This window comes from Lepidochelys olivacea (assembly GCF_965140295.1).
Source record: "Lepidochelys olivacea isolate rLepOli2 genome assembly, chromosome: 2".
In the NCBI taxonomy this organism is placed as follows: domain Eukaryota; kingdom Metazoa; phylum Chordata; order Testudines; family Cheloniidae; genus Lepidochelys; species Lepidochelys olivacea.
The window spans coordinates 192,835,117-192,860,552 of NC_140412.1; the positions used below are offsets into that span (position 1 = coordinate 192,835,117).

Here is a 25,436-nt window from a genome sequence, read left to right on the forward strand (position 1 = left end):
TAAATGCCAGTGGAGTAACATCAGTTTAGATCTTCAAGGTCTGAAAGCCCATAATCATTCATCGGTTTTAAACATAGCTCTCATGAATTAAATGGGGAGGGAGGCAGTGGTTTGAGAGAAGAGGTTGTTGACCCACAAAATATTTTAAATCCCATCTATGTGCTTCTATTGTATGGAATCCCACACTAGGATCCTTTGGGTCCAGCATCACAGACCAGTCCCAATGACTATATATTTGAATGTGTGTAAAATAAATAAATAAAATAATACTGCTCTTGCTTTTGGGTCTCCTAAAAACATTCTCTTTGGCACCAATAAACGGTGCCTAAATCTGGTGTGTTGATGTGCAGTCTGCCTACTATCTTTTTAGTGTTGAATGTGCCTGCAAGCTATCACAATTTATCACTTGGATGGGGATGGGAATTTTCATATTTCCTTTGTGGTCGGTTTTGGGGGTTGATTTCCTCTTGCTGTTTCCATAGGGTGGCGTCCTAAAGGGCTGTTAGTTGCTCACCTTCATGAACACAAGTCTGCAGTGAACCGTATTCGAGTCTCGGATGAACATTCCATTTTTGCCACATGCTCTAATGATGGCACGGTGAAAATCTGGAACAGCCAAAAAATGGAAGGAAAAACCACTACGACCAGGTAACTTAAAATTTCTTGGAATATGTAGGGTTTTTTGTTTGTTTGTTTGTTTGTTGTTGTTTTTTTAAACCAAAAATATTTAAATACACTCTCGGAGTTAAGCTTGAACCACTCCTACAGTATACTGAAGATCTGAAATGTTCAAATGGAACATGTAAGTGTGCAACTATAACATTTTATGCTTCATTTTCTAGGAATCTTTGTTCTCTTCTATCTAATTGAAACTACAAGGGGAATATTACATAGGCAAAGTAATTGCAAATCCTTTTGATGTACAGGTGAAATATATACTGGTACTGATACCTTAAGATCACCTACGTTTGCAGCTAAATGAGCTTCATAGTTAACTGCCTCATTCCCTGAAATGCACTTCAGGAAGTTTGTACTGTTGGTTGAAGAGAAAATGCATGGTACATAATTTATTGAAATGCATACCTTACAGAGAAGAGAAGTCCTGTTAATACATTAAAAAGAAATGAAGTCAGTAAAGACGCACAGGGCCATTATGATAATGAAATTAGAGTATGTATGTTCATAGACAGATTAAGATATTGTAAAAAAGCTACATGTATGTATGTAAGATTGTAGGGGTTTTATTATTCTGTATCCGTAGCACAGAATGGTCATGAAATTGAAGAGTATCATAATACATATCACAAAGGGGGAGAATTAAGGTTACGTGGGCAACTTAGACTTTGACATTTCGTGACTTTGGAGCACTTAACTGTGCAACCTTAATATTGTCTTAATGCAAAGTTGTTGTTTTAAGGTGGTGGGAGAGATTAAATTGTTTTTTGAGCCTGCTAAGACACTGGGCCACTACTTGAAACTGTTTCCTGTCTCTTCCCCTCTCCCTTTTTAGATCAATTTTGACATATTCTCGGATTGGAGGAAGTGTCAAGACACTCACTTTTTGCCAAGGCTCACACTACCTGGCTGTAGCTTCAGATAATGGTGGGATCCAGCTTCTTGGGATTGAAGCATCAAAGCTTCCGAAATCTCCTAAAATTCATCCAATACAAAGCAGGTACATGTCAACAGTGTCTATTTCATACTGGACAATTCATGTACTATAAGGTACTAGCATGCACTTAACAGTAATTCCCTCCCTCTTGGGTAAAGAATGCTTGAAAGGCTGCACAGTTCTATGGGTCTAGCATAGGAGAAAATTGGGAGATATGGGTTATATACCCAGCACTGTCACTGACATGCTTTTGATCTTGAATTATTCACCAAACTTTCTATTCCTATTTCCTATTCCTCTGTGCAAAATGGGAATGACATCTACTTTTCTCATAAAGTTGTTTGAGGTCTTCATGGAAGGCATTAAATAAATGGAAAATATTGCTATTTATAAAGCTTTTAAAGTTTTTTACATCATGTTTACAAATATATGCCATGTGATTTTGCTGCAGACATACAGGTGATTCTTCCAGGTTTTTTTAAGGGATGAATAGATAGGTGTGTAAACTGTGGGAGGTGATTTTGGTCTTTGGTCATCTCTGCCATATGAAAGATTTTATTGTCTTAAATATTTAGTATTGCTTTGTATTATTTATGATTCTGTTACTTCTGATACTTAGATGAGGTGTGACTGTAAGTTCCACATTAGGTTGTATCTCCTAAATTCTAGCAATCCAGGTTAAAAATTCACTGTTTGAATGCAGTTTTTTGTCTGATCCGTAAACTCAAGGTTGTGTCTCAAATGTCAACCTCTGAATTGGGATTAATGTAATAAATAACCCAAATGTGGTCAATGTTCCATTTTTTATAAACTAGAGATTAATTTTCATCCTTGTGTATATTGCATCTCTGTATGAAATAGTTGCTTATTTGCATACGCTTTAGATGACTATCGGGTATGCTGTCAGCACTGTAATAACACTCTACAAGAAACAAAGAAATGTACAGTTCCTGCCCTCACAATCTGGACAAATATCAGACATGTTGGGAGACCAAGAAGTCAGTGCTGTAGTTGTGGATTTTAAAGATGAGCTGACCACATTTTACTGGGCTGATTAAGATATGTAGGCCTTGCAGGAGAAGTGAATTTGTTGGAGAAATAGGGAAGATGTTCATTGCAGAAAGGTCAGGCGACAGTGTGGATGAGAATGGCAGTAAAGCATCTTCAGTCTGGGGGAGTGTTAAAGAAACATATAAAGGGATAATATCTGTCTTGTTTCTGATTTGCTTTATTTATCCAGGTTGCTAGACCAGAAGGATGATGGATGTGTGGTAGATATGCATCACTTCAATTCGGGAGCACAGTCAGTGCTGGCTTATGCCACTGTGAATGGTTCCCTAGTTGGATGGGACCTGCGATCCACTAGTAATGCTTGGACATTAAAACATGATTTGAGGCTAGGTCTCATAACCTCATTTGCTGTGGACATACACCAGTGCTGGCTATGTATTGGTAAGCTTAATTATTATTCATTCTCATTTTATTGGTTAGACTTAGTGAAGTTCCTCTAAAATAACTATGTAATTAAAGCTGTCCCTTATAGAGTGCATGTTTTATAATGACTCCAGATACTCTTGCCTCCAAAAGGGGAAAGAGAACTTTTAAAGAGCAGATTTTTTTGCAGTCGGTATTCTATTGTATACCTAATCAAGAGTGCAGTCCCTTTACCTTTGGAACAGAAAGAAAGGATATAGATAAACAACTGGTGCAACAGTCCCTTTGACAACAAATAAATCTCTCACCAGGTACAAGCAATGGTACCATGGCATGCTGGGACATGAGGTTCCAGTTACCCATCTCCAGCCATTGCCATCCTTCCAGGGCTCGTATCAGACGCCTGCTGATGCATCCACTGTCTCAGTCATGGGTAATTGCAGGTAAAACAGATATCTTTCTTACCACTTTATTGTTGAGGATCGTGATTAAGGCTTGTTCTTCGCTTTCTGGTGCACTGAATACTTGATTCTGCAGACTTGCTTCTGCTCAGCAGGTGAGGGTCACAGTTGGATTCTGCCTCTGTGCCTTATAATGACTTTTTTTTTTTTTAAAAAAAAGGGGGTACAGTGTTATCCCCAGATGAAAACTATAATCTCTAGAGTTTGTGTTCCTGGATATTCCAATTCTCAAGAGGTTACGAGCCCAGCCCACTGCTTGCCACATATTGCTGCTTAGGGGGAATTTGCTTAAAAGACAGGAGGTGAAATCCTGACCCCAGTAAAGTTAGTGGGAGTTTTGTTGTTGGCTTCGTTGGGGTCAGGAGTTCTCCCAGATTAGGGAAGATTTTCAGCAGTATGAAGGATAGTTCAGTGTCCAAATCCCATTGAACTCAACTCATTTGTGCCTTTGAAAATCTCCCAAGATTCTTACCACAAACACTTGCAGTTGTTTTTTTCTTATATACACAGAATTGTAGTACTCTGCCATAATATTGCAAATATTTTATTAAGTAATGGTGCAGCAGCCCATTCCTGTAATGAGATATTTTTCTTATGCTTAAAATATTGTGCAGTAACAGAGCATACAAAGTTGCAGTATAGTAAGAATAAAATTTAAAGTTTCTTTCACCCAGTGCAAATTAAAAGATTTTTAAATTTGGGGTTCAGAGTTTAAGTAAACTTACTCCTTAAATGTCACCTGTTTTATTTTAATGGGTGATGACATCCAGATTCTAAATATCTCTTTGAAAAGCCTTTCACTTGTATGAAACCTGCACAAACAGTGCAAGTCCTCCCCTGCTGGTGAGGTACATAAATAGCTAAGTTTGTCCTGTTGGACTCTGATCCAGCAAAGGATTCACTTATGTGCTTGCCTTTAAGTATGGGAGTAGATCCCTTGAATTTAAACAGAAATATTTACATGTTTATAGTAAAGTACATCATGAGTGCTTTGCTGGATCAGGACCATAATAGTCTACAAGAATTTCTATAGACTTAGAAATTCTTCTAACAGGTGGAAGGGAAGGATGTGCTCTGAGTTTCCTAGCCAGAGTGCTGAACTGCCTCTTATACCTATACAGGCAAACCACCATTTACCATTCACAAGCTGGGGGCAGAAGTTCCCAGGAAGTAAGTGATACAATTATATGTTTTCAAGAGGATATTGGAAAACAGTGGAGTCGCATCTTATGCGGGGGTTAGGTTCTAAAGTCAGCACGTAAAGCGAAAATCGCATATAGTCAAAATTTCCCTTGAAAATCCCTTAAATTGCCCATAAAGTACAGTATACTGTACAACCCTGTACAGTAATATGTATGTGTACAGTATATAATAAAGAGTACATATGCAAAATATAAATTTACAGTACTGTATTTTTAATTACGGGGGTAATTACAGGGGGTCGTCAGGGCTTGGTGTTGATCCAGGAGACGAAGGTGACTGTGAGCTTGGGTGATGGAGAGCGAGTCGTAGACGAAGTGGTTGGCTCTGGTTCAGCTCGAGAAGTTGATTGTGTAGGCTCATCTGCTGCTGGTTGTTTTTCCTTGAAAAACATGGTGATCGGCAACTGTCACTGTTGTCTCTTGAGCTGCTCAAACATTTCTTGATACGGTCTCAACTCGTCCGTAATACTATGTGTGATTTTTGAGGCTTTGTTCCATAGAGGGATCGTATTCAGAAATTAAATCATTCAAGTGTTTCGTTGTTTGGAACACTTCAGCAAATTTATGAAGATTCCAACTTGCTGGCTCTTCCTGGTCATCGTCGTCGTCTTTTGCAGACGATTGTATCAGTGCCTCTAACTCTTCGTTAGTCAATGTTTCTCTATGGCTCTCAATTAATTCTTCGGTTTCTTCCTCAAGGATGTCGACGAAGCCATCACCACCCACTTGCCTGGCCACCTGAACAATGCGTTTTACTTCTTTGTCAATGGTCAGGAAACCCTTAAAATCATTCACACATTCTTTCCATAGGTTTCACCTACATGCATTGACTGTTTCAGGCTTGATTGCATCCATTGCCTGTTTAATATAAGTGATGCAATCAGCAATGTTGAAGGACTTCCAACACTCCATCATATTAAGATTGGGATCAGCATCCATAGCACTACGTATCCGTGAGAATGTAAGCCTTGTGTATGTGGCCTTGAAACAGCGAATCATGCCTTGGTCGAGAGGTTGGAGGATGGAGGTGGTATTGTGGGAGAGAAAGATGACTTCAGCGTCATTGTGTGCGAACCGGAGTGCCTCAGGGTGGCCAGGAGCATTGTCTACAATCAACAACACTTTAAAGTCAAGTCCTTTCTCTTCGAGGTACCACTTGACCTCCGGAATGAAACACTTGTGGAACCAGTCCAGAAATAATGCTGCCATCACCCAAGCCTTTTTATTTGATTGCCAGAACACAGGCAGGAGATTTTTGTTCTTGCTTTTTAGGGCTTGGGGATTTGCAGAGCAAACCCGGCTTTATTAAATGCTCAGCCGCATTGCCACAAAACAACACAGTCACATGGTCTTTAGCTGCTTTAAAGCCAGGGGCTTGTCTTTCTGATTTCGAATTGTAAGTGCGGTTGGTCATTTTTTTTTCCAGAAGAGCCCAGTCTTATCAGCATTAAAAACTTGTTCCGGAAGATAGCCCTTTTCTTCTATGATTTTCTTTAATTGTTTGGGGTAGGCTCTTGCTGCCTCTTCATTGGCAGATGCAGCTTCACCAGTAGTCTGCATGTTTTTGAGGTTGAAGCGGTTCCTAAAACTGTTAAGCAAACCTTGGCTGGCTTTGAATTCCTTCTCATCAGAAGGCTGTCCCTCTTCGGCGGGAGGTTTGAACAGCGCATAGAGGCTAAGAGCCTTTTCTTGCAACGTGTTGCCATCTATAGGCACACGTTTATGGTTCGTGTCTTCCAGCCATAAGTTTAATGCCTTTTCAGTCTTCACTAAAGTTTTATCGCGCACCTGGCTCGTCACCTTTGCAGTTATTGGAGCACTTGATGCCACAGCTTGACGAATTTCTCTCTCTCGAATCTTGATGGCACAGATGCTAGATTCGTTGTGGCCATATTTATGCACCACGTTGGAGACCGACATACCGTCTCTCAATAAGTCCAACACAGCCACTTTTTCCTCCAGCATTGGAACAGATCGCTGTTTCTTCAGTTGAGCACCAGATGAAGTAGTTGGCTTGCATTTTGGGGCCATCTTGTACGAAAAATACGTGTCTTTAAACGCTAGAATCACACTCAGCACGGCGAGATGCTCACACTATGAGAGGCACGCAGGAACTGAGACCGACTGAGGGAACAGCAGAGTCACGTCTCCCATCTCGCGCTCACTCATGCTCATTGAGTGGAATGGTGGGCGGAATCGCCCGCACTATTTACAGGTACCTTGTTTGTTTGGTTGGTTTTTGTTCTTTTTTTTGTCGAATAGTTGAATTTGCATAAGTTAAATGCGCATATGATGCGACTCACCTGTAACAGAGAGTTTTTAAAACAAAACTATCAAAACTACCTTAAAGTGAGGTTTAGGGTCCTTTTTAACCGTAGTGCAGCTGCCACTGTAGAGATGAAAGCAACAAAATATGTTCAGAACTTACTAATAGAGTGAGGCTGACATGTTCCCCAAGGAGAACAAGCCAAATGTGTTGTACACTTAGCCTCTGTCAATAGAAAGCCAAGCCATCTGGTTTAGTTGTAACTGTGTTGGCAATGTCTTTCCTGTAGCTGTTCAAGGCAATAATGAAGTCTCCATGTGGGATATGGAAACCGGCGACAGGCGCTTCACTTTGTGGGCCAGCAGTGCACCTCCTCTTTCAGAATTACAGGTCTGACTTCCTTTTTCCTTTCCCATTACTGTGCTTTATAGTTTTCTTTAGAATTTCCTCAGCCTCCAAACAGCACTTCAGTATTTTTGCCTGTGTGTTTGATTCCTGCCTTTTGTTTCTGTAGTTTCTCAGCATGTGCTCATCTTGGGCAACTTAATCATGTTTTGCTGTCCAAATGAAATCGACTTTCCAAAGAAGTCTAGGATCCTGCAGAAATGAAAGATACAATATAAGGCAACTGTGGGCTCCAGAGAATTAATTGATGTCAATTGTCTGGATTTTTTAGTTAAGGGTTTAGATATTTCTTCCTTATTAAACTTCTTAGATTCAATAGCTGGGGTTGGACCCCTTTGTGTAGTGTGTTTGCAAAGTGACCTTGGCACCAGGGAATTGGACCAGGTAGTTTGGGGTAGGGTATGTTGCCTATTCCCCTTGCAGCTTCATCTACTGTAGAGGAGTTAATGATATTTAACTCACTGACTGGTATGTTTGGTCACCCTATTTTTCTCACAAAACAAACTAAGCAACCATCTGTGCTGTGATGTTAACTGTAAAGATCTTTCCCAAAATGGCAAATTCATAGTATTGTGTTTGGGTCTGTTCATAACATAATGACTTTTAAATGTTATTCCTGTGATCACAGTACCTCTGTTCTGTTGCACTTTCCCTTTAGAGAGTAAACGCACCACTGTGTTTAGCAGTTAGCATTAAATAGAGAAAATATACCTTCATACGGAGCAATACGCACATGCTTTTTTCACTGTTGCTCATAAGTCAGAGGCACCTCCATATCTAGCAGTGAGTGCAAAACCAAATAAAATAAAATAAAAACCTTCAAGCAAAAAAATATCACTAACCCCCCCTTTTTAATAAATGTTAAACATTCAGATTGCAGTATATGCTGTACTTGGTTAAATGACCTCTCTCTCTCCTGAATAAAAGCCCTAGGTTCCCTTCACTGTTGGGATCTTAAATAGTTCGCAGGGTGGTTGTAGCCATGTTGATCCCAGGATAATTCAAGCGACAAGGTGGTCCAATAAAAGATATTACCTCATCCACCTTGTGTCTCCTGTGTAATGATAGCTTTTCATAACTGAGATTTTTGTGATTCAGTTAACTGGCAACCTGTTATGCTGGTTCCTATAACCTTGGAACTGCCAGGACATCAAGACTTTGTGTATCAATGTGCTTTTCAACTTACTCATTTTACCCAATTCTGTAAGAGATAATTACCCTAATTTTACTCAGCTGAGAACATCTCTATGGAAATGTCAGAGAATTTTTTGTCATCTCTCATTTGAAGTGTAGGAAGAGTTAGTTTCTCTTGCGTTGCTTTGTGAACAGGAACAAAAAAAAGAAATGTTTACCTCTATATATTTAAGATCTGACCATTTACCAAGACACCAAAACACCACACTTCATGTTTGTCATGAAACAAAAGGCAACTTTTTACAAATAAGTTGCCTGTCTGTAATTGAGTCACTATTGTACAAGATGCCTAAGCAGCAGTTCTGCAGAAAAGGACCTAGGGGTTACAGAGGACGAGAAGCTGGATATGAGTCAACAGTGTGCCCTTGTTGCCAAGAAGGCTAACAGCATTTTGGGCTGTATAAGTAGGGGCATTGCCAGCAGATCGAGGGACGTAATCGTTTCCCTCTATTCGACATTGGTGAGGTCTCATCTGGAGTACTGTGTCCAGTTTGGGGCCCCACACTACAAGAAGGATGTGGAAAAATTGGAAAGCGTCCAGCGGAGGGCAACAAAAATGATTAGGGGGCTGGAACACATGACTTATGAGGAGAGGCTGAGGGAACTGGGGTTGTTTAATCTGCAGAGGAGAAGAATGAGGGGGGATTTGATAGCTGCTTTCAACTACCTGAAAGTGGGTTCCAAAAAGGATGGATCTAGACTGTTCTCAGTGATAGCAGATGACAGAACAAGAAGTAATGGTCTCAAGTTGCAGTGGGGGAAGTTTAGGTTGGATATTAGGAAAAACTTTTTCACTAGGAGGGTGGTGAAACACTGGAATGCGTTACTTAGGGAGGTGGTGGAATCTCCTTCCTTAGACGTTTTTAAGGTCAGGCTTGACAAAGCCCTGGCTGGGATGATTTAGTTGGGGATTGGTCCTGCTTTGAGCACGGGGTTGGACTAGATGGCCTCCTGAGGTCCCTGCCAACCCTGATATTCTATGATTTGATGCCTGTCTTGTTTTGTGAAGCATGGCAACATAAATTAGTAATTTAGTACAAAAATGTTTTTGGAGATAGTAACATGTTTGCATTTTCCCCCATTAGCCTTCGCCTCACAGTGTTCATGGAATATACTGTAGTCCTGCAGATGGAAATCCCATTTTACTGACTGCAGGTTCAGACATGAAAATAAGGTAAAAATAGTCTGAGGAATCTCTTTAGATTTTTTTAAAACCCATCACATCTTTAATGAACCAATCTGCAAATAGTAAACCTATTACTACTAACCCACCCCCTCACAGTACAAGCTTAGAAGTTTGTGAAATTGAATGTTCGCTTTTTCCACAGTCAAGAGAGCTGTGCTCTCTGTTCTATTCCTCATTGCTGCTGCCTGTTATATCAGGCCAGGGTTTTTAACTTCCCGCATCTCACTTTTCCCGTCTGCAAAACTGAAATAATACCCACCTTTTGTAAAGTGCTTGATATGCTATGCTGGAAGCAGCAGTTAGTGATGCCTTGTGAGTAAATGTGATATTAACTTTGATTTTCCATATTTATAACCTATAACTCTTCCCTTCAATAAAAAGAAAAGGAGGACTTGTGGCACCTTAGAGACTAAAGGTGCCACAAGTCCTCCTTCTCTTTTTACGGATACAGACTAACACGGCTGCTACTCTGAAATCTTCCATTCAATGTTTCTGTAAAGTCTGGGCTAACTGAATTTTACCTTAAGGGCAAGAAGGCTCTTACACAATCGTAGTGAGGTTTAAGCAGCATTAAGCATTTATCATGTATGTATGTTTGTTTTTTGGGTTGTGTGTGTTTTGGTTTTTTTTGTTTTTTCCTCTCTTAGGTTTTGGGAAATGGCTTATCCTGAGAGATCGTACATTGTTGCAGGAAGTGCTACTTGCCCATCTGTATCCTACTACAGGAAGATAATTGAAGGCACAGAGGTGGTTCAGGTATCCTGTTTGGTTTTTGTTTTTATTGCCTGTCCAGGCCAGAGTTCAAGTTACACCAGTATGATGGTAGGGATGCTCTCATTGCTAGCACCTGTGCCTTACCTCTTCTCTGGATCGAGGATTTCAGTCAGTGAGTTACATTTTAGAGGCAGAACTTGCTTTTGACAAACAATACCACCAGATAGTATTCAGTGGGGGAAGCCTGATATCTTGGGATGACTTTTGTGATCCTGAAACTCAGTGATTTAACAATTTAATATTTTGGCTTGCCCGTCACTGAGGCATTTCCACTGCCGGCTGTTACCCAGTTAGTGTGGAATTTGTCCTGCAGTTAGAAGTTGAGTACTGTATTAGTTATTTATGCAATGCTGTAAGTACACTTTAATTATGCCATAAGGAACAAATAAATGGAGCACAACTTAAACCATATCAGAAAAGTACAAGAATGTTTTCATTTCAGAATTCTGCTGCGATTGTGTCCCTCAAAGTGACCTTTGGTACTTGCAGCTTTACTAATTTAAATATGGCATTGTAATGTTTTGTATTGATTATTTAATTGAATAAATGCTATTTTAGAATCTTCTTCTAAGGAGGCATTTTTACATATTTCCTTAATATGTAAAATCAGTTGCCAAGGTTTTTTTTTTTTTTAAATAGAATTTCATCCCTGTATGCCAATTTTGAGAGAATTTTCCCTTATGGAAAAGTCCTATACAATTAGGACAAAACTGGTTGAATTCTCTAGAGATTACTATAAAAATCTGTAGATTTTGAATATATCCTTTCTATAAAGTTAAACATAAATGATATCCCTGCTACATCTAGAATGTTTAAATGAACAGATCTGAACTAGGATTTTTCCATGAGGACAACTAAGCATACATTTTCTCTTTGTAGCTTTTCCTTTACTGAAGTTGTAATGAGTTTGGCACACCCGTGTTTCCCTAATCACTAGTACAGAATTATGACTTCAGTGCAGAATCAAGAAGCTAGATGGTGAATGAAGAGGGCTCTTACCCCCACCCTCTTCAGTAATAGGAGGAGAACTTCTGGCAAAAGACAACTTATGTTGATTTTTTTAATAGTCTTTCTACTTTGCCAGAGTATTAAACATCATCTTTTAAATGTATGTAATTTTGCATACTTGTTTTATTTTAATACTTCTACTCTCAAACAGGAAATTCAAAACAAGCAGAAGATGGGCCCCACAGATGAGACCCCTCGTCGCGGACCAGAGTCTCTACCAGTTGGACACCATGATATCATCACAGATATTGCTACTTTCCAGACTACTCAAGGGTTTATAGTAACTGCATCAAGAGATGGAATTGTTAAAGTATGGAAGTAAAAGTTGCACTAGTATATAGTATGTAAATATTTGTAACAAAGAATAGTACTATACTGATTTTGAAGAATACGAAGGTGACCATACATCAATCACTATGGTTATTAAAGCTTGTTTAAAGGCCCTTTGAGTTATCATATTACAGCTGCTTGGTTTCTGTAGCACTTTCTGAAAGTAACAAGCAGAAGCTGTTTATGAAGAAATTGTATTTAGCCTTGTGGTAACCATACTATTCTTCAGGAACCTATGAGAAAATAGTTTATGAAATCTCATGTTGCAGATTATAAACATAATGAAAGCTGCTGACTCCTACATAAACAGTATTTATGAAGTCTGACTTTTTTTACGTTGGATCTGGAAGAAGAGTGAAAGAATTTGTTGCACTAATGTCCATGTATACTCTGATAAATATACAGTTAGAGAATAAACTCCATTTGAGCTTACTTGTACAGTAGTTTGTCTGCAATATCTAGTGTCTCTTTACGTCTATGGTGTGTTGAACCTTGAAACCTGCCAGGCTTCTGCTTGCAGGCAAATGTCATTTATTTGAGCATGTTATATAAAAGAGGACTGAAAGCCCAATGGTATTGTGCAGGGAAAAAAATATTTAAGCACTTCTTGCTACCTTCCCCCCTGCTGTAAATGAATGCATAAGCCACAGAATGAGTGATGCATAATGTTTTCTTATTCCATTATACACTTTTTCTTGCACAAAACAGATACGATTGTTATATCCAGGCAGCAGGAAGTTTTTAGGTACATCATGAGCAAGCAATTTAGTCTCTTGTATGTAAGTAATGACTTGTAAAGGAACAAGAATTTCCCATCATGATCACTGCATCGTGTCTTATTCTTAACACAGAAGGCTTGATGGGAATAGCACTGAGTATTATTTTTAGCTATTATGATCACATGAAACAAAGACACCATCTGAAGTTTCAGGTAGATAGTTTAATTGGTACCATGACATGTTGCATAACATGCATTAAAGCTCAGTATAATGCCACCATAGTGACAGAAGGTACATTTTACAAACTGTCCCCATACAGTTTTTAAATGTCTTTCACCAATTAGAGGTAACAGATATATTTTTTGAAAAAAAAAAAACCCGAGCATGGCAACTTTAAAACTAGAAGAGTGAAACCACTAACCAGATCTGAACTCTGTAAACAATGCAATATGTGCATGTGACTCCTAGAAATAATGCATAGTATTTTGTACTGTAGCCCCAAATTGTGTTTCATACTCTTATGAGAAGTCTTGTTGACTTCAGCAGTGCTAGTTGGAGGGACATGAGGATCTGAATTTTGGCTCACCACTAACAGATTTGTGTTGCCAGACAACAGTGACAGTTTCAGCAAATCTCTCTTCAATTCCTAATGTCAAAGTACTGTTTTTTGCACACTCACTCACTCAGCAGTACCTCTTTTTCCTAAAAAAGGTAATTCTCAGGTGTAGTCTTAAGTCAGAAGAATGTAAAATATTTTTTATGCTAATCTCTGGACCAAAAACTGGTCTAAATTGCAAAGAATTTGGGATCTGTAGCTTTGAACAATGACTATCAGGCAAGCTTATTACTGTGAAGAGTCACCTATGCCTGGTCATAAGAGTTTGAGAAATGGGACTTTTATTCCTTGGAGTGCACGGCTATTCAAAGCCTGATCCCACTAAAGCCAGTAGCGTATATCCCCAGGGATTTGAGTAGTTTTGTTTAAATTTTAAAATTTTCCTTTTTGGAATAAGATACACAGAAAAAAATACATTTAACCAATATCTCTTCTCTTCCACAATTGGCACAACATAATTCTAGGTTCAAGAGTTTACTCCAAGAGTAACTAGCAATGCTTGAGTAATATGGGAAGGATAGTTTGATGGGCTCACTACCTGCTTAAAGTACTTAACGTCCCAGTTAAAATGCAATGAGCTACTGTATATGTATGCTGTCTATTTTTAGATGTCTGTGTACTAACACTGAAATGAAGCTTTGTAAATGTACAACAAACCTGGATGTTGCAATGTTTTTGGTGACTATTTGACATCACATCAGTCTGAAACTTGGTATATTGTGGCATATGAAACTAAATTTCATTTAGCAACTTAACACCTGTAAAAGGACCATCAGCAGCCACTCTGCTTGGTTTCCATCAAAACTTATGATGGAATAGAGACATTCCATGGAATTGACATTTTCTGATGGAAAAAACTTACATGGGGAAGTATTTTTTTTTACAAGCCCTATGCTTATGACCTTGGTTTTTTTTTGTTTTGTTTTAAGGCAGACTAGATGCTCCATGTTAAAGAGCACTGTTCTTTTAGAGTGCCCCTTGGTCTAAAGGAAGTAATTCAGTCACCAATTGCACAGTTACTCTACCTGGAAAAGCACAGCAGTGACTAATAAGCCTTCTTCCTATCTTTACAAAATGCAACTTACACCTGTAAAAGGAGTATGGAAAATAAAGTTTCACTGAGAAGAATTTGCACTGCATTGAAAGAGGAGAGTGTTACACACGTTCATGCCTCAATTCTTGCCAGCCAACTCCAACAAAGCACAACTGACCTGGAGACTAGACAGTTCCTCAAGGGCCTGACCCTGTTAATTTTCAAGTGCCCTCACCTTCCACTCAAGTGATTGGGAGTTGAGCACATTCAGTCCTATACAGGAGCAGACCCTACGTGCATATGGATAGATATATTCAAGTTTAACATACACTCTTGTCCATTTTTCAAGGAATAAAATGATTCTGTATCTGACAGATCATGTCCACATTTCTTCCATGATTTCCACCAATAAACCATTGTAGGAGGCAGAGATGGGAATTTTTACAGGTCAGAACCATGCAGCAGTTAGTTTCTTCAGCCCAGTGCCATATTTAACCATTTCATTGTTTAAAACGCTTTGGTTCCAGCCATCTATAAAACAAAAACCCAAAGTGCCCTTTCTTTAGGATGAGACTGTCCATACAGAGGACTGAAAAAAAGACTTGTTTTCAATACCATTGCTTTTCTTTTCCCCCCCTAAGCATTGTATTAAGGTAGAGTGTATCTTTTCAAACCAGGGACTGATGGCCAACTCTTGGCCTCTTGCCACAGCCTGAGCACGTGCTGTGGTGCCTCTCCAGAAGGCCAGGATGGGAACAAATCTTGAGCCAGCTGACGGAGCCAGTCTTGCCTCAGCCAGGAGGAGCGGCAAGATGGCCCGATGCAGTGGCTCTGTTAGTGCCCTCACTTCTCCCTCAGACTGAGCCCAATCCCCCCAAATGACACATGCTGCTTCTGCAGTTGCCAGAAGTGTGGAATTATGGGTAGGCTTTCCACCTCTGAGAACAAAACCAATAGACTAGATCCATCATGGGGATAGGGGAGATGTCTGAGGATGTGAATAAGCGCTACACAGCAAAAGAGCATCTAAAACTAATAAGAGCAGAGAAAGCTGATGCACGTGTGCTGCATAGTAGAGACGCAGTTGCAAATGTGCATCCATTCAATCCCCATCACAACTGTACCTGACACTGCATTCCAGGGAAATCTCTACAGCTATTTTCAAAAGCTATGCAAGGGCCATAAAGGAAACAAAAATATTTCAGAAACACATCACTCAGAGCGGTGGATGTGTAGTACCTCTGAAAATTAGGTCACTTATTTAGGTGCTTAAATTCAGGCAGCCAACTTAGAAAATGTGAGCCTTAACCTCTGTGGGCTTCTGTTTCCCCATCCATTAATAGGAGATCACAGTCTTTGCTCCTGTAGAGCATTTTAGACCCGCAGATGAAACGTGCTGTGTAAGTGCTAAGCACTGTAGTTAAGGGAGCTTGAAAGCAGTAGTGAATGCTAGCCATTTGCTTTTCAATTTGCTAGATATTTTACAAGAATATTTTTATTTCCACTTCTTCTAACTGCCATAATATTTATCCATGAGCCTTTATATGCAGCTCTCTTCACAGCATTCTGAGAACAGAATGTGCTGATGACCGATAAACTCTGTAGTGGCTGCAGATCCAACCAAAATCCTCGTTGGGTTTATAATACAGGAGCCTAGGAATTCTTGCTTTGTATTATTTGAACACGATCGTGATTAATATTAATCAAAACAGTTCAGATGGACCAGGTCTTAAGATTTTACGGAGGGTGCTTGTTTCAGTGAGAATATCGGGGCTTGGGGTAATCGGAGGCCATGGGTGAGCCACATAAGAGGCTCATGTTGGGAAAGAGCCACAGGAGGGCGACTAAGAGGATCATGTGTAGCTGAAGTTAGCTTAGAATGGGCCTGAAGCCATGAAACAGCTCTGTGCTTTGAGGCTACCTGACGGAGAAAGCGAGTGGCAACAGGAAATTCTGCCTGCTTGTGTAGGGGTCCTCTTCCTGTCATGCTGGTGCAGACTCAGTGAGTCTACAGAGGGCAGAAAAGAGGTTAGTTTGATGGCAGGAAGAGGAGGAGGCGACAGAGAAGAGCTGGTATATTTGGCTCCTTTCCCTCAGCTGAATTGTCTAAGGAGGTGCGAAGTCATCCATAGGGTTCCAAAGGTTAAACTGTCCACCCTGCTCCGTGAGGTTTATGCAGACATCCTCCTTCCTTTCCTTACCTCAGACATAACTCACGTTATCTTTCCTTCCGTTTGTTTTGGCAGCATTCTCCATTATGTCTGTAGTTACCACGGACTGATGTGTACTGCTGGCAAAACTGTTGGTGTTTAGAGAACCATCGCTTTTGTCATCCTGGAACATTAGTGTTGCATGCCCAGAAACAGCATATTCAGCATCAGCTATGGCATCACCTCCTGACCAACTGTCATCTATGATAGCTCTGGGAATAAAAGAACAGGAAACATTTTGCCCTGGCAGGAGGACTCAAAAATAGCTGGTATTTGCTAACTTCCTCTATTTCAATGTCTGCCCTTTTCCTTATGTTCCAGTCTTAACTCAACCTCCCAGGAACAGAGGTATTCAGATTTCAATAAGGGCTCGTCTTCACGATTTGTAGCAAGCTGGGGTATGAATCTACCCTGTCCTGCAGTAGGTATCTGTGTAGACCCTGCTGTTATGCACAAGTGCACTTAGGGAGTAGCTGAAAGCACACTAAGGAACTGTTAGTGTGCTGCAGCAGGCTAGTGAAAGTCAGATTTACACCACAGCCTGCTGCAAACTAAATGTTCAGGTGGACAAGCCCTAAGAGCTGAAACCATATGTGGTAGTGCTTTGCACAAATGAGCTCTGCAGGACAAACAGCAATCAGGCAGGAGGAGAATTTTGTATCTCGTTTTAATGATAAGTTTTAAAATCTTTGTTACAATTCTGTAGTTTTCAATTTTTTTTAAATGACTGATAATTTTGATGGCAGAACATGAAATTACTGCCCAGCACAACTACTCACATGCATAAAGTGAAGCACATCTGTGAGCGTTTGCAGGTTCAGGACCTTTGGTAGGAATCCCTACCCAGGAGAACTAGGTGCTCTCATCAATTTGCCCATATATAACAAGTCATCATAAAATAAGTGTCTGGACTCACACATGTTCTTGGCCCCTTCGTGCATATTCTGGTTTCTGAGAGGCAGCTCTGGTACAACTTCTCCTGAGCTGTACTGGTGGATATTTGTTGATTGCACCTGTCAAGAAAACAAGACATAGTAACAAAATGTACCAACTCAATGCAATTTGAAACAGTTTTCACTCAATTTTTCCTCTTCTGCCCCCACGTATCTTCATTCACCCAGCATGGTTGTACTAAATACTGAAAGCAGTAAGACAAATTACTGTCAGAGCTTGCAAGGGCTTATTCTCAGCTTGATGGTATTTCTGTTTGATGTAACACAATAACTTTTGGATGTCACAGCCAAGCGATTCCAAAATCTCAGGGAATGGTCGAGACGTAAGAACGGCCATAGTGGATCAGACAAAAGGTCCATCTAGCCCAATATCCTGTCTTCTGACAGTGGCCAATGCCAGGTGCCCCAGAGGGAATGAACAGAGCAGACAATCACCAAGTGATCCATTCCCTGCCAACCACTCCCAGCCTCTGGCAAGCAGAGCCTCGGGACACCATCCCTATCCATCCTGGCTAATAGCCATTGATGGACCTATCCTCCATGGATTTATCTAGGCATCAGTGGGAAGAATTCTATTGATTTTGGTGAAAATCAGAAGGGGGGAGGGGAATGACACACAGCCCCTGGCATCTGATTGTAGACCTAGAAGCTTCAAGCATCTCTGTAATTGTCTACAAATCAAAGAACTACTTGATGGCTGCCATTAACGCTTTCTATCATAACACCCACCCCCATCTCAGGTCTGCCCATCCTCCCAATTCAGTTTTAAAATACTGACGAGACAGAGAGAGAGAGAATCAGAACTGTGGCATGGGGGCACATGCAGCCCCTGACATGAGAGCTCCTGGTATGAAGGAGGGGGAGTGCAGGGAGTTTCTGAAATAGGATGGTGGTACACAGGGATCCTGTGTGAAGGGTGGAGGAATGCAAGATGCTCCTGGTGTGGGTAATGTGCTTGGCCTACAGAAGTAACAAATGTGCAACTCTCTAGTATGCTTAACCTTTAAAAGTAATCTTGATACATTAATTACAACATTTCTTATAGTTCACTGGTTCAATAAGAGAATGAGAACAGGCCTATTGACAAACTCAGTTTAAATACCTTCTGTTTCTTTATGCATAGGCACCATTGTTTAGACACATTCACACCATAATGCTATTACAAGCTATGATTAGTTTATAGTATATTTGTTCTCTCACCCTTGCAATTCAGTCTCTCTCAAAGGCTTACTTTTGCCTAGGGATCTAAAAATAATTCAAAATTTGTCTATGTTAAGGTAAGGACTTCAGGATAATTGTCTAATTATGCTTTGAATTCTCCTCCAGTATCATTCCATCAATGAGTCTACAAGGGCTGCTGTGATGTGTAAGCAGCATAGATTGTACTAAATACATCCCCCATCTGCAGGTTCTTCTGATGTTTAGTCAAGTGATCCAAGAACACAACCAACCTTCTGACATATCACTGTGTTGATCTACTACTAGGTCAGTGTTTTTTTCCTGTTTATTGAATAAATGGAAGGCCCAGGGAACCGATAATAGGATATCAAGCCCTCAGCCTAGATCACTGGTCCAAACTGTGGCAGAAGCTAGAAGTGACCTAAAGTCACTGCCATCTGACAGTTGTTAGGTGGTCTATGTGAAATAAGGTTGGTGGCCTGAGTTAAATTCCTAGTAGAGAGATTTCCCCATCATAAAACCTATTGAGATCACCAGTGTTGATAGTCTTATTAGACAGCCCTAGGAATGAACAAGCATGGAATTGAACCACTCTTTCACCCCTTAAGTATTTAAGTTGATCCACTGAGGACAGAACTGAGGGACTTTGGAATGGGAAACTTCCATTGAAGTCTCCATGCTAAACACATTTGTGAATCTATGGAAGACTAATGTCCAAGGTTATCAACCTAACCTTTTTCATGAGTTGTTGGACATTCACTGAAGAACAATGAAACAGTATTAACATAATAACTTACGCCTGAGGAGATGCACAAACGGTTTCATAAACCTCACTACATATTCAAGTTCAGGCTTGTGAACTCTGCCCAGCTGAACCAAATGATGTTCCAGGGGAATACTAGCCAGCTCTTCCAATTCTTTGTCGTTATATACATGTCCTAATGAAATTACAAACAGAGCATATCCTTGGCACTTGGCTCTCAGAGATGCCTTCTTTAATATTTCTTTATCCCACTGACTTGTTTCTCCAGCAGATATAACAATGATAGCCTTGTGTTGTCTGGAGTGGGGTGCAGTTAAGAAAACATTATCAATTGTCCACTGTATGGCATGGCCAAGAGCAGCTGCTCCATTCAACTGTTGAACAGATTGTCGGATATGTCTTTTCATTAACGGTCTACTGCTGTAGGCAACAAAGTCAAACTCTTTCTTTACAGGGCTCCTCCCTGGGCGGGGTTTGAAACCTGGAGGAGCATGGCTCACCACAGCCACCCTATCACCTGTGGAAGAAGTCTCTGGCTCAGAGGAAATGTTAAAGTTATCAAGTACTCTGCTCAAGAAGTTTTTCACGTTCTCAAATTCGGCACCACTCATTTTCTGTGAGCTATCCAAAATGAAAGCAGCATCCACATATGCCGGTGGTGATCGGTATCTGCGGCGTTCACAAAACTCATCTGGTTTACATTTGTCTGAAAATAAACAAAAAATTAGTTTGTACTTCTCTTTTTAAGAAACTGAAAGTGTGACAAGAGAAACGGCGTCTGAGCTCTCAGTTCTGGAGAGGATTAAAGAGCCTAAGCTTAAAGTATTAACAACAGTCTTCTACCTTTGTGAAAGTTATGTATAATTAAAATCAGAAAGCTAAGGGATGGATCCTTTGAAATAATCTTCTCCACACAAGATTCAGCCTTATTACTAGGGCTGTCAAGTAATCACAGTAAACTCATGCGATTAACAAAAAAAATTAATTGCGATTAAAGAAATTAATCACGATTAATCGCAGTTTTAATCACACTGTTAAACAGTAGAATATCAATTGAAATTTATTAAATATGTTGGATGTTTTTCTACATTTTCATAGATATTGTATTGTGTTATAATTGAAATCAGTGTATATTATTTTTGATTACAAAGATTCAAGTACTGTAGTATAATCTCTTTGTTGTTAATGTAGATTTTTTTTGTTACATAACTGCACTCAAAAACAATGTAAAACTTCGGAGCCTACAAGTCCACACAGTCCTACTTCTTGTTCAGCCAATCTCTTATTTTACATGAGAGAATGATTCCCTCTTCTTATTTATAATGTCACCAGAAAGTGAGAACAGGCATTTGCATGGCATGTTTGTACCTGGCACGGCAAGGTATTTACCTGCCAGATATGCTAAACATTCGTATGTCCCTTCATGCTTTGGCCACCATTCCAGAGGACATGCTTCCATGCTGATGACGCTCATTAAAAAAAAACAAACAATGCATTAATTAAATTTGTGACTGAACTGCATGTCTCCTGCTCTGTTTTACCTGCATTCTGCCATATATTTCATATTATAGCAGTCTCGGATGATGACCCAGCACATGTTGTTCATTTTAAGAACACTTTCACTGCAGATTTCACAAAACACAAAGAAGGTACTAATGTGAGATTACTAAAGATAGCTACAGCATTCGACTCAGGGTTTAAGAATCTGAAGTGCCTTCCAAAACCTGAGAGGAACAAGGTATGGAGCATGCTTTCATGTGTCTTAAAAGAGCAACACACCGATGCGGAAGCTACAGAACTTGAACCATCAAAAAAGAAAATCAGCCTTCTGCTGGTGGCATCTGACTCAGATAATGAAAATGAACACGTGTCGGTCTGCACTGCTTTGGATTGTTATCGAGCAGAACCCATCATCAGCATGGACGCATGTCCCCTGGAATGGTGTTTGAAGAATGAAGGGACATATGAATCGTTAGTGCATCTGGCATGTAAATATCTTGCAACACCAGCTACAACAGTACCACGATAACGCTTGTTCTCATTTTCAGGTGACATTGTAAACAAGAAGCGGGCAGCATTATCTCCTGCAAATGTAAACAAACTTGTTTGTCTGAGTAACTGGCTGAACAAGAAGTAGGACTGAGTGGACTTGCAGGTTCTAAAATTTTCATTGTTTTATTTTTGAATGCAGTTATTTTTTTACATAATTCTACATTTGTAAGTTCAACTTTCATGATAAAGAGATTGCACTACAGTACTTGTGAATTGAAAAATACTATTTCTTTTGGGATTTTTTACAGTACAAATACTTGTAATCAAAAAATTAATATAAAGTGAGCTTTGTATTCTGTGTTGTAATTGAAATTGATATATTTGAAAATGTAGAAAACATCCAAAAATATTTAAGTAAATGGTATTCTATTATTGTTCAACGGTGCGATTAATCATGAATAATTTTTTTAATCGCTTGACAGCCCTACTTATTACATTAAAATTCCCTCCCATTCACTTGTTTTAGGAGACTGGTGACATTTGTGGCATTATTTACTTTGATGCAAATTTAGAGCCAGAAGCAACTTTGCAATACATATAAATAGCCCTAAAACACAATGTTCTAAAAACATTTATCACAGTACTGAGAAATATGTAAGGAACTGTTCAGATGTTACAATGACCAAATATATATTGGTATTCTATTAGCAATTATCACTGAATTCTTATTTGGGAAAACATGTATATTTACTGGCATTGAATGAGAAATAACTAAAAGGAGAAATTTCTTTGTTGAAAGAATACCACTCTAAGGCCTGGGCTACACTAGGTGGGGGGTGTTCGAACTAAGATACGCAACTTCAGCTACGTTATTCGCCTAGCTGAAGTTGAAGTACCTTAGTTCGACTTACCTGGCCGTCCTCACGGCAGCGAGTTGACCACAGTGGCTCCCCCGTAGACTCCGCTTACTCCTCCTGCCAAGGTGGAGTACAGGCGTCGATTCAGGGATTGATTTATCGCGTCTAGACGAGACGTGATAAATCGATCCCCGATAGATTGATCACTACCTGCTGGATGGGCGGGTAGTGAAGACGTACCCTGAGTGTTCCAATGAGCACTCTGGGTGCTTCAATCAGCACTCTGGGTGCAATGTTCTATGTAGATTTCCACATTTCAATCATGCTGGATGCTGCACACCACCCCTAAAGGCTTAAAGATGCTCTTCCAGAATTATATACCAAATTCCCAACCACTAAGAAATCTGCGTGCTCCTTAATCTGTCTTCTTTCCAATGGAATAGTAAGTCATTCCACTGACAAGACATGCACATTGAAAACTGCTGTAACACACCTCCTACAACGTCTTTATTTATTATAGAAAAGCATTATAAAATACCATACTATGTATGAAGGGCAGGGGTGTTGCTCGAGTCACACTGAGTCGTGTGTGTATGCTCTGCTATTTCATGCACTTTACTTTTTCCAAGGACCATTCTAGGACCAGATTATCCTTAGCCCTAATGTGAATACACAGATTGTGGAAGGCACAGGGAACATCCTATGCAAGGGCCAGGGCCCATCATGATCGCTGCATTCAGGGAATGCAGGGATTGCTCTCTCCCTGCATCCCCAAAGTTGCAAATCAGCCCAAAAGTGGTGAGAGGGGTAAGGAGGAATCAGGGCCATGGGCCCACTTCCTATCCATGCCTGACTGGACAGGCTGCCTGATTCCAAGGGATGGTACAATTTGGACACTTGCCCTTCTGGCTAGGGAGCTCAGTCGATCAAGGGTGTAAGTGGCCTCCAGCAATGCAGTACTCTAGCTCCTGAGGACAAAACCACCCTGAGCTTCCTCTGGGAGGATATGCATTGCCCTCTGTGAGGATCCAAGCACATGGCAACTTTCAGCATAGCTTGCAGGCTTTTCAATTCAATGCAGGCCCCTTCCCTTGAAGTTCTGTGGGCACTACTTTGGAACCTCTGACCTAGAGGAAGTTGTACTACACAGTCTGGGGCACTGGAAGAGCTGCCCAGCCTGGATGTTCCTCTGGAAGCTGGAAACATTGCTTGTTTCAATTAAATTAACGGACCTGAGTTGACAGGAAAATTAAAATCAACTACATTTTATTTTTATTTACCAAACTAGACATTGACCCTAGATTCCAAATAGCAGAAGAACTTCTTACATGGACAGAAATATTTACTAGGTTATTAAACTGAAAGTAATTTTGCAGTTTAGCAATACAACAGATGAAGCATTTGAAGGATTTAAACATTTTTATTAGGCAGTCAAGCGATTAAAAAAATTAATCATGTGATTAATTGCTCTGTTAAGAATAGAATACCATTTATTTAAATATTTTTGGATGTTTTCTACATTTTCAAATATATTGATTTCAATTACAACACAGATTACAAAGTGTACAGTGCTCATGTTATATTTATTTTTTATTACAAATATTTGCACTGTAAAAAAAGTATTTTTCAACTCATCTAATACAAGTATTGTAGTGCAATCTCGATCATGAAAGTTAAACTTACAAATGTAGAATTATGTACAAAAAATAACTCCACTCAAAAACAAAACAATGTAAAACTTTAGAGCCTACAAGTCCACTCAGTCCTACTTCTTCAGCCAATTGCTCAGACAAACAAGTCTGTTTACATTTTCAGGAGATAATCATAGAATCATCAAACTGCAAGGGACCTCGAGAGGTCATCTAGTTCAGTCCCCTACACTCAAGGCAGGACCAGTAGACCATCCCTGACAGGTGTTTGTCCAACCTGCTCTTAAAAATCCCCAATGATGGAGATTCCACAACCTCCCTAGGCAATTTATTCCAGTGCTTAACAACTCTGACAGCTAGGAAGTTTTTCCTAATGTCCAACCTAAACTGCTTCTTGTTTACAATGTCACCTGGAAGTGAGAATAGGTGTTCTCATGGCACTGTTGTAGCCAGTGTCGCAAGGTATTTATGTGCCAGAGGTGGTAAAGATTCATATGTCCCTTCATACTTCGCCCACCATTCCAGAATACATGCTTCCATGCTAATGAACAGTTCTGCTCAATAACAATCCAAAGCAGTGCGGACTGACGCACGTTCATTTTCATCATCTGAGTCCGATGCCACCAACAAAAGATGGATTTTCTTTTTTGGTGGTTTGGGTTCTGTAGTTTCCGCATCAGAGTGTTGCTCTTTTAAGACTTCTGAAAACATGCTCCATACCTTGTTCCTCTCAGATTTTGGAAGGTACTTCAGATTCTTAAACCTTGGGTCAAGTGCTTTAGCTATCTTTAGAAATCTCACATAGGTACCTTCTTTGCGTTTTGTGAAATCTGCAGTGAAAGTGTTCTTAAAATGAATGTGTGCTGGGTCATCATCTGAGACTGCTATAATATGAAATATATGGCAGAATGCAGGTAAAACAGAGCAGGAGACATACAATTCTCCCTCAAGGAGTTCAGTCACAAATTTAATGCATTATTTTTTTAACAAGCATCATTGCCATTGAAACAGGTCCTCTGGAATGGTGGCGAAAGCATGAAGGTACATATGAATGGTTAGCATATCTGGCACATAAATATCTTGAACAGTGCCATGAGAACACCTGTTCTCATTTTCAGGTGACATTGTAAATAAAAAGCAGGAAGCATTATGTCCCGTAAAAGTAAACAAATTTGTTTGTCTTGGTGATTGGCTGAACAAGAAGTAGGACTGAATGGACTTGTAGGCTCTAAAGTTTTATTACATTGTTTTGTTTTTTAGTGCAGTTATATAACAAAAAAAATCTACATTTGTAAGTTGCACTTTCACTATAGAGATTGCACTATAGTACTTGTATGAGGTTAACTGAAAATTACTATTTCTTTTACCATTTTTACAGTGCAAATATTTGTAATAATAATATAAAGTGAACACTATACCCTTTGCCTTCTGTGTTGTAAACTGAAATAAAATATTTGAAAATGTTGAAAAACATCCAAAATATTTAATAAATTTCAATTGGTATTCTATTGGTTTAACAGTGTGATTAAAACTGTGATTAAATCACAATTATTTTTTGAGTTAATTGCGTGAGTTAAGTGCCATTAATCGACA

At 39.7% G+C, this 25,436-nt stretch overlaps 2 protein-coding genes across 3 annotated transcripts in view; one reads left to right on the plus strand and one right to left on the minus strand.

Moving 5' to 3' along the window:
• Window positions 1-12,304, plus strand: part of PIK3R4 (phosphoinositide-3-kinase regulatory subunit 4) — a 38,936-nt gene extending 26,632 nt beyond the window's left edge. For both annotated transcript variants that reach the window (XM_084619386.1, XM_084619387.1), the window contains exons 13-20: window positions 483-648; window positions 1,511-1,675; window positions 2,853-3,064; window positions 3,358-3,489; window positions 7,265-7,365; window positions 9,660-9,748; window positions 10,408-10,516; window positions 11,694-12,304. In XM_084619386.1, coding sequence (XP_084475512.1) covers window positions 483-648; window positions 1,511-1,675; window positions 2,853-3,064; window positions 3,358-3,489; window positions 7,265-7,365; window positions 9,660-9,748; window positions 10,408-10,516; window positions 11,694-11,864 — 1,145 coding nt within the window. In that variant the 3' untranslated portion in view covers window positions 11,865-12,304. The remainder of the gene's footprint in view (window positions 1-482; window positions 649-1,510; window positions 1,676-2,852; window positions 3,065-3,357; window positions 3,490-7,264; window positions 7,366-9,659; window positions 9,749-10,407; window positions 10,517-11,693) is intronic.
• A 488-nt stretch (window positions 12,305-12,792) lies between these two features.
• Window positions 12,793-25,436, minus strand: part of COL6A6 (collagen type VI alpha 6 chain) — a 103,696-nt gene continuing 91,052 nt past the window's right edge. The window contains 4 exon segments of the mRNA XM_084619391.1: window positions 12,793-14,771; window positions 16,442-16,662; window positions 17,367-17,463; window positions 19,380-20,051. Of these exon segments, the coding sequence (XP_084475517.1) occupies window positions 16,443-16,662; window positions 17,367-17,463; window positions 19,380-20,051 (989 nt within the window). The 3' untranslated portion in view covers window positions 12,793-14,771; window position 16,442.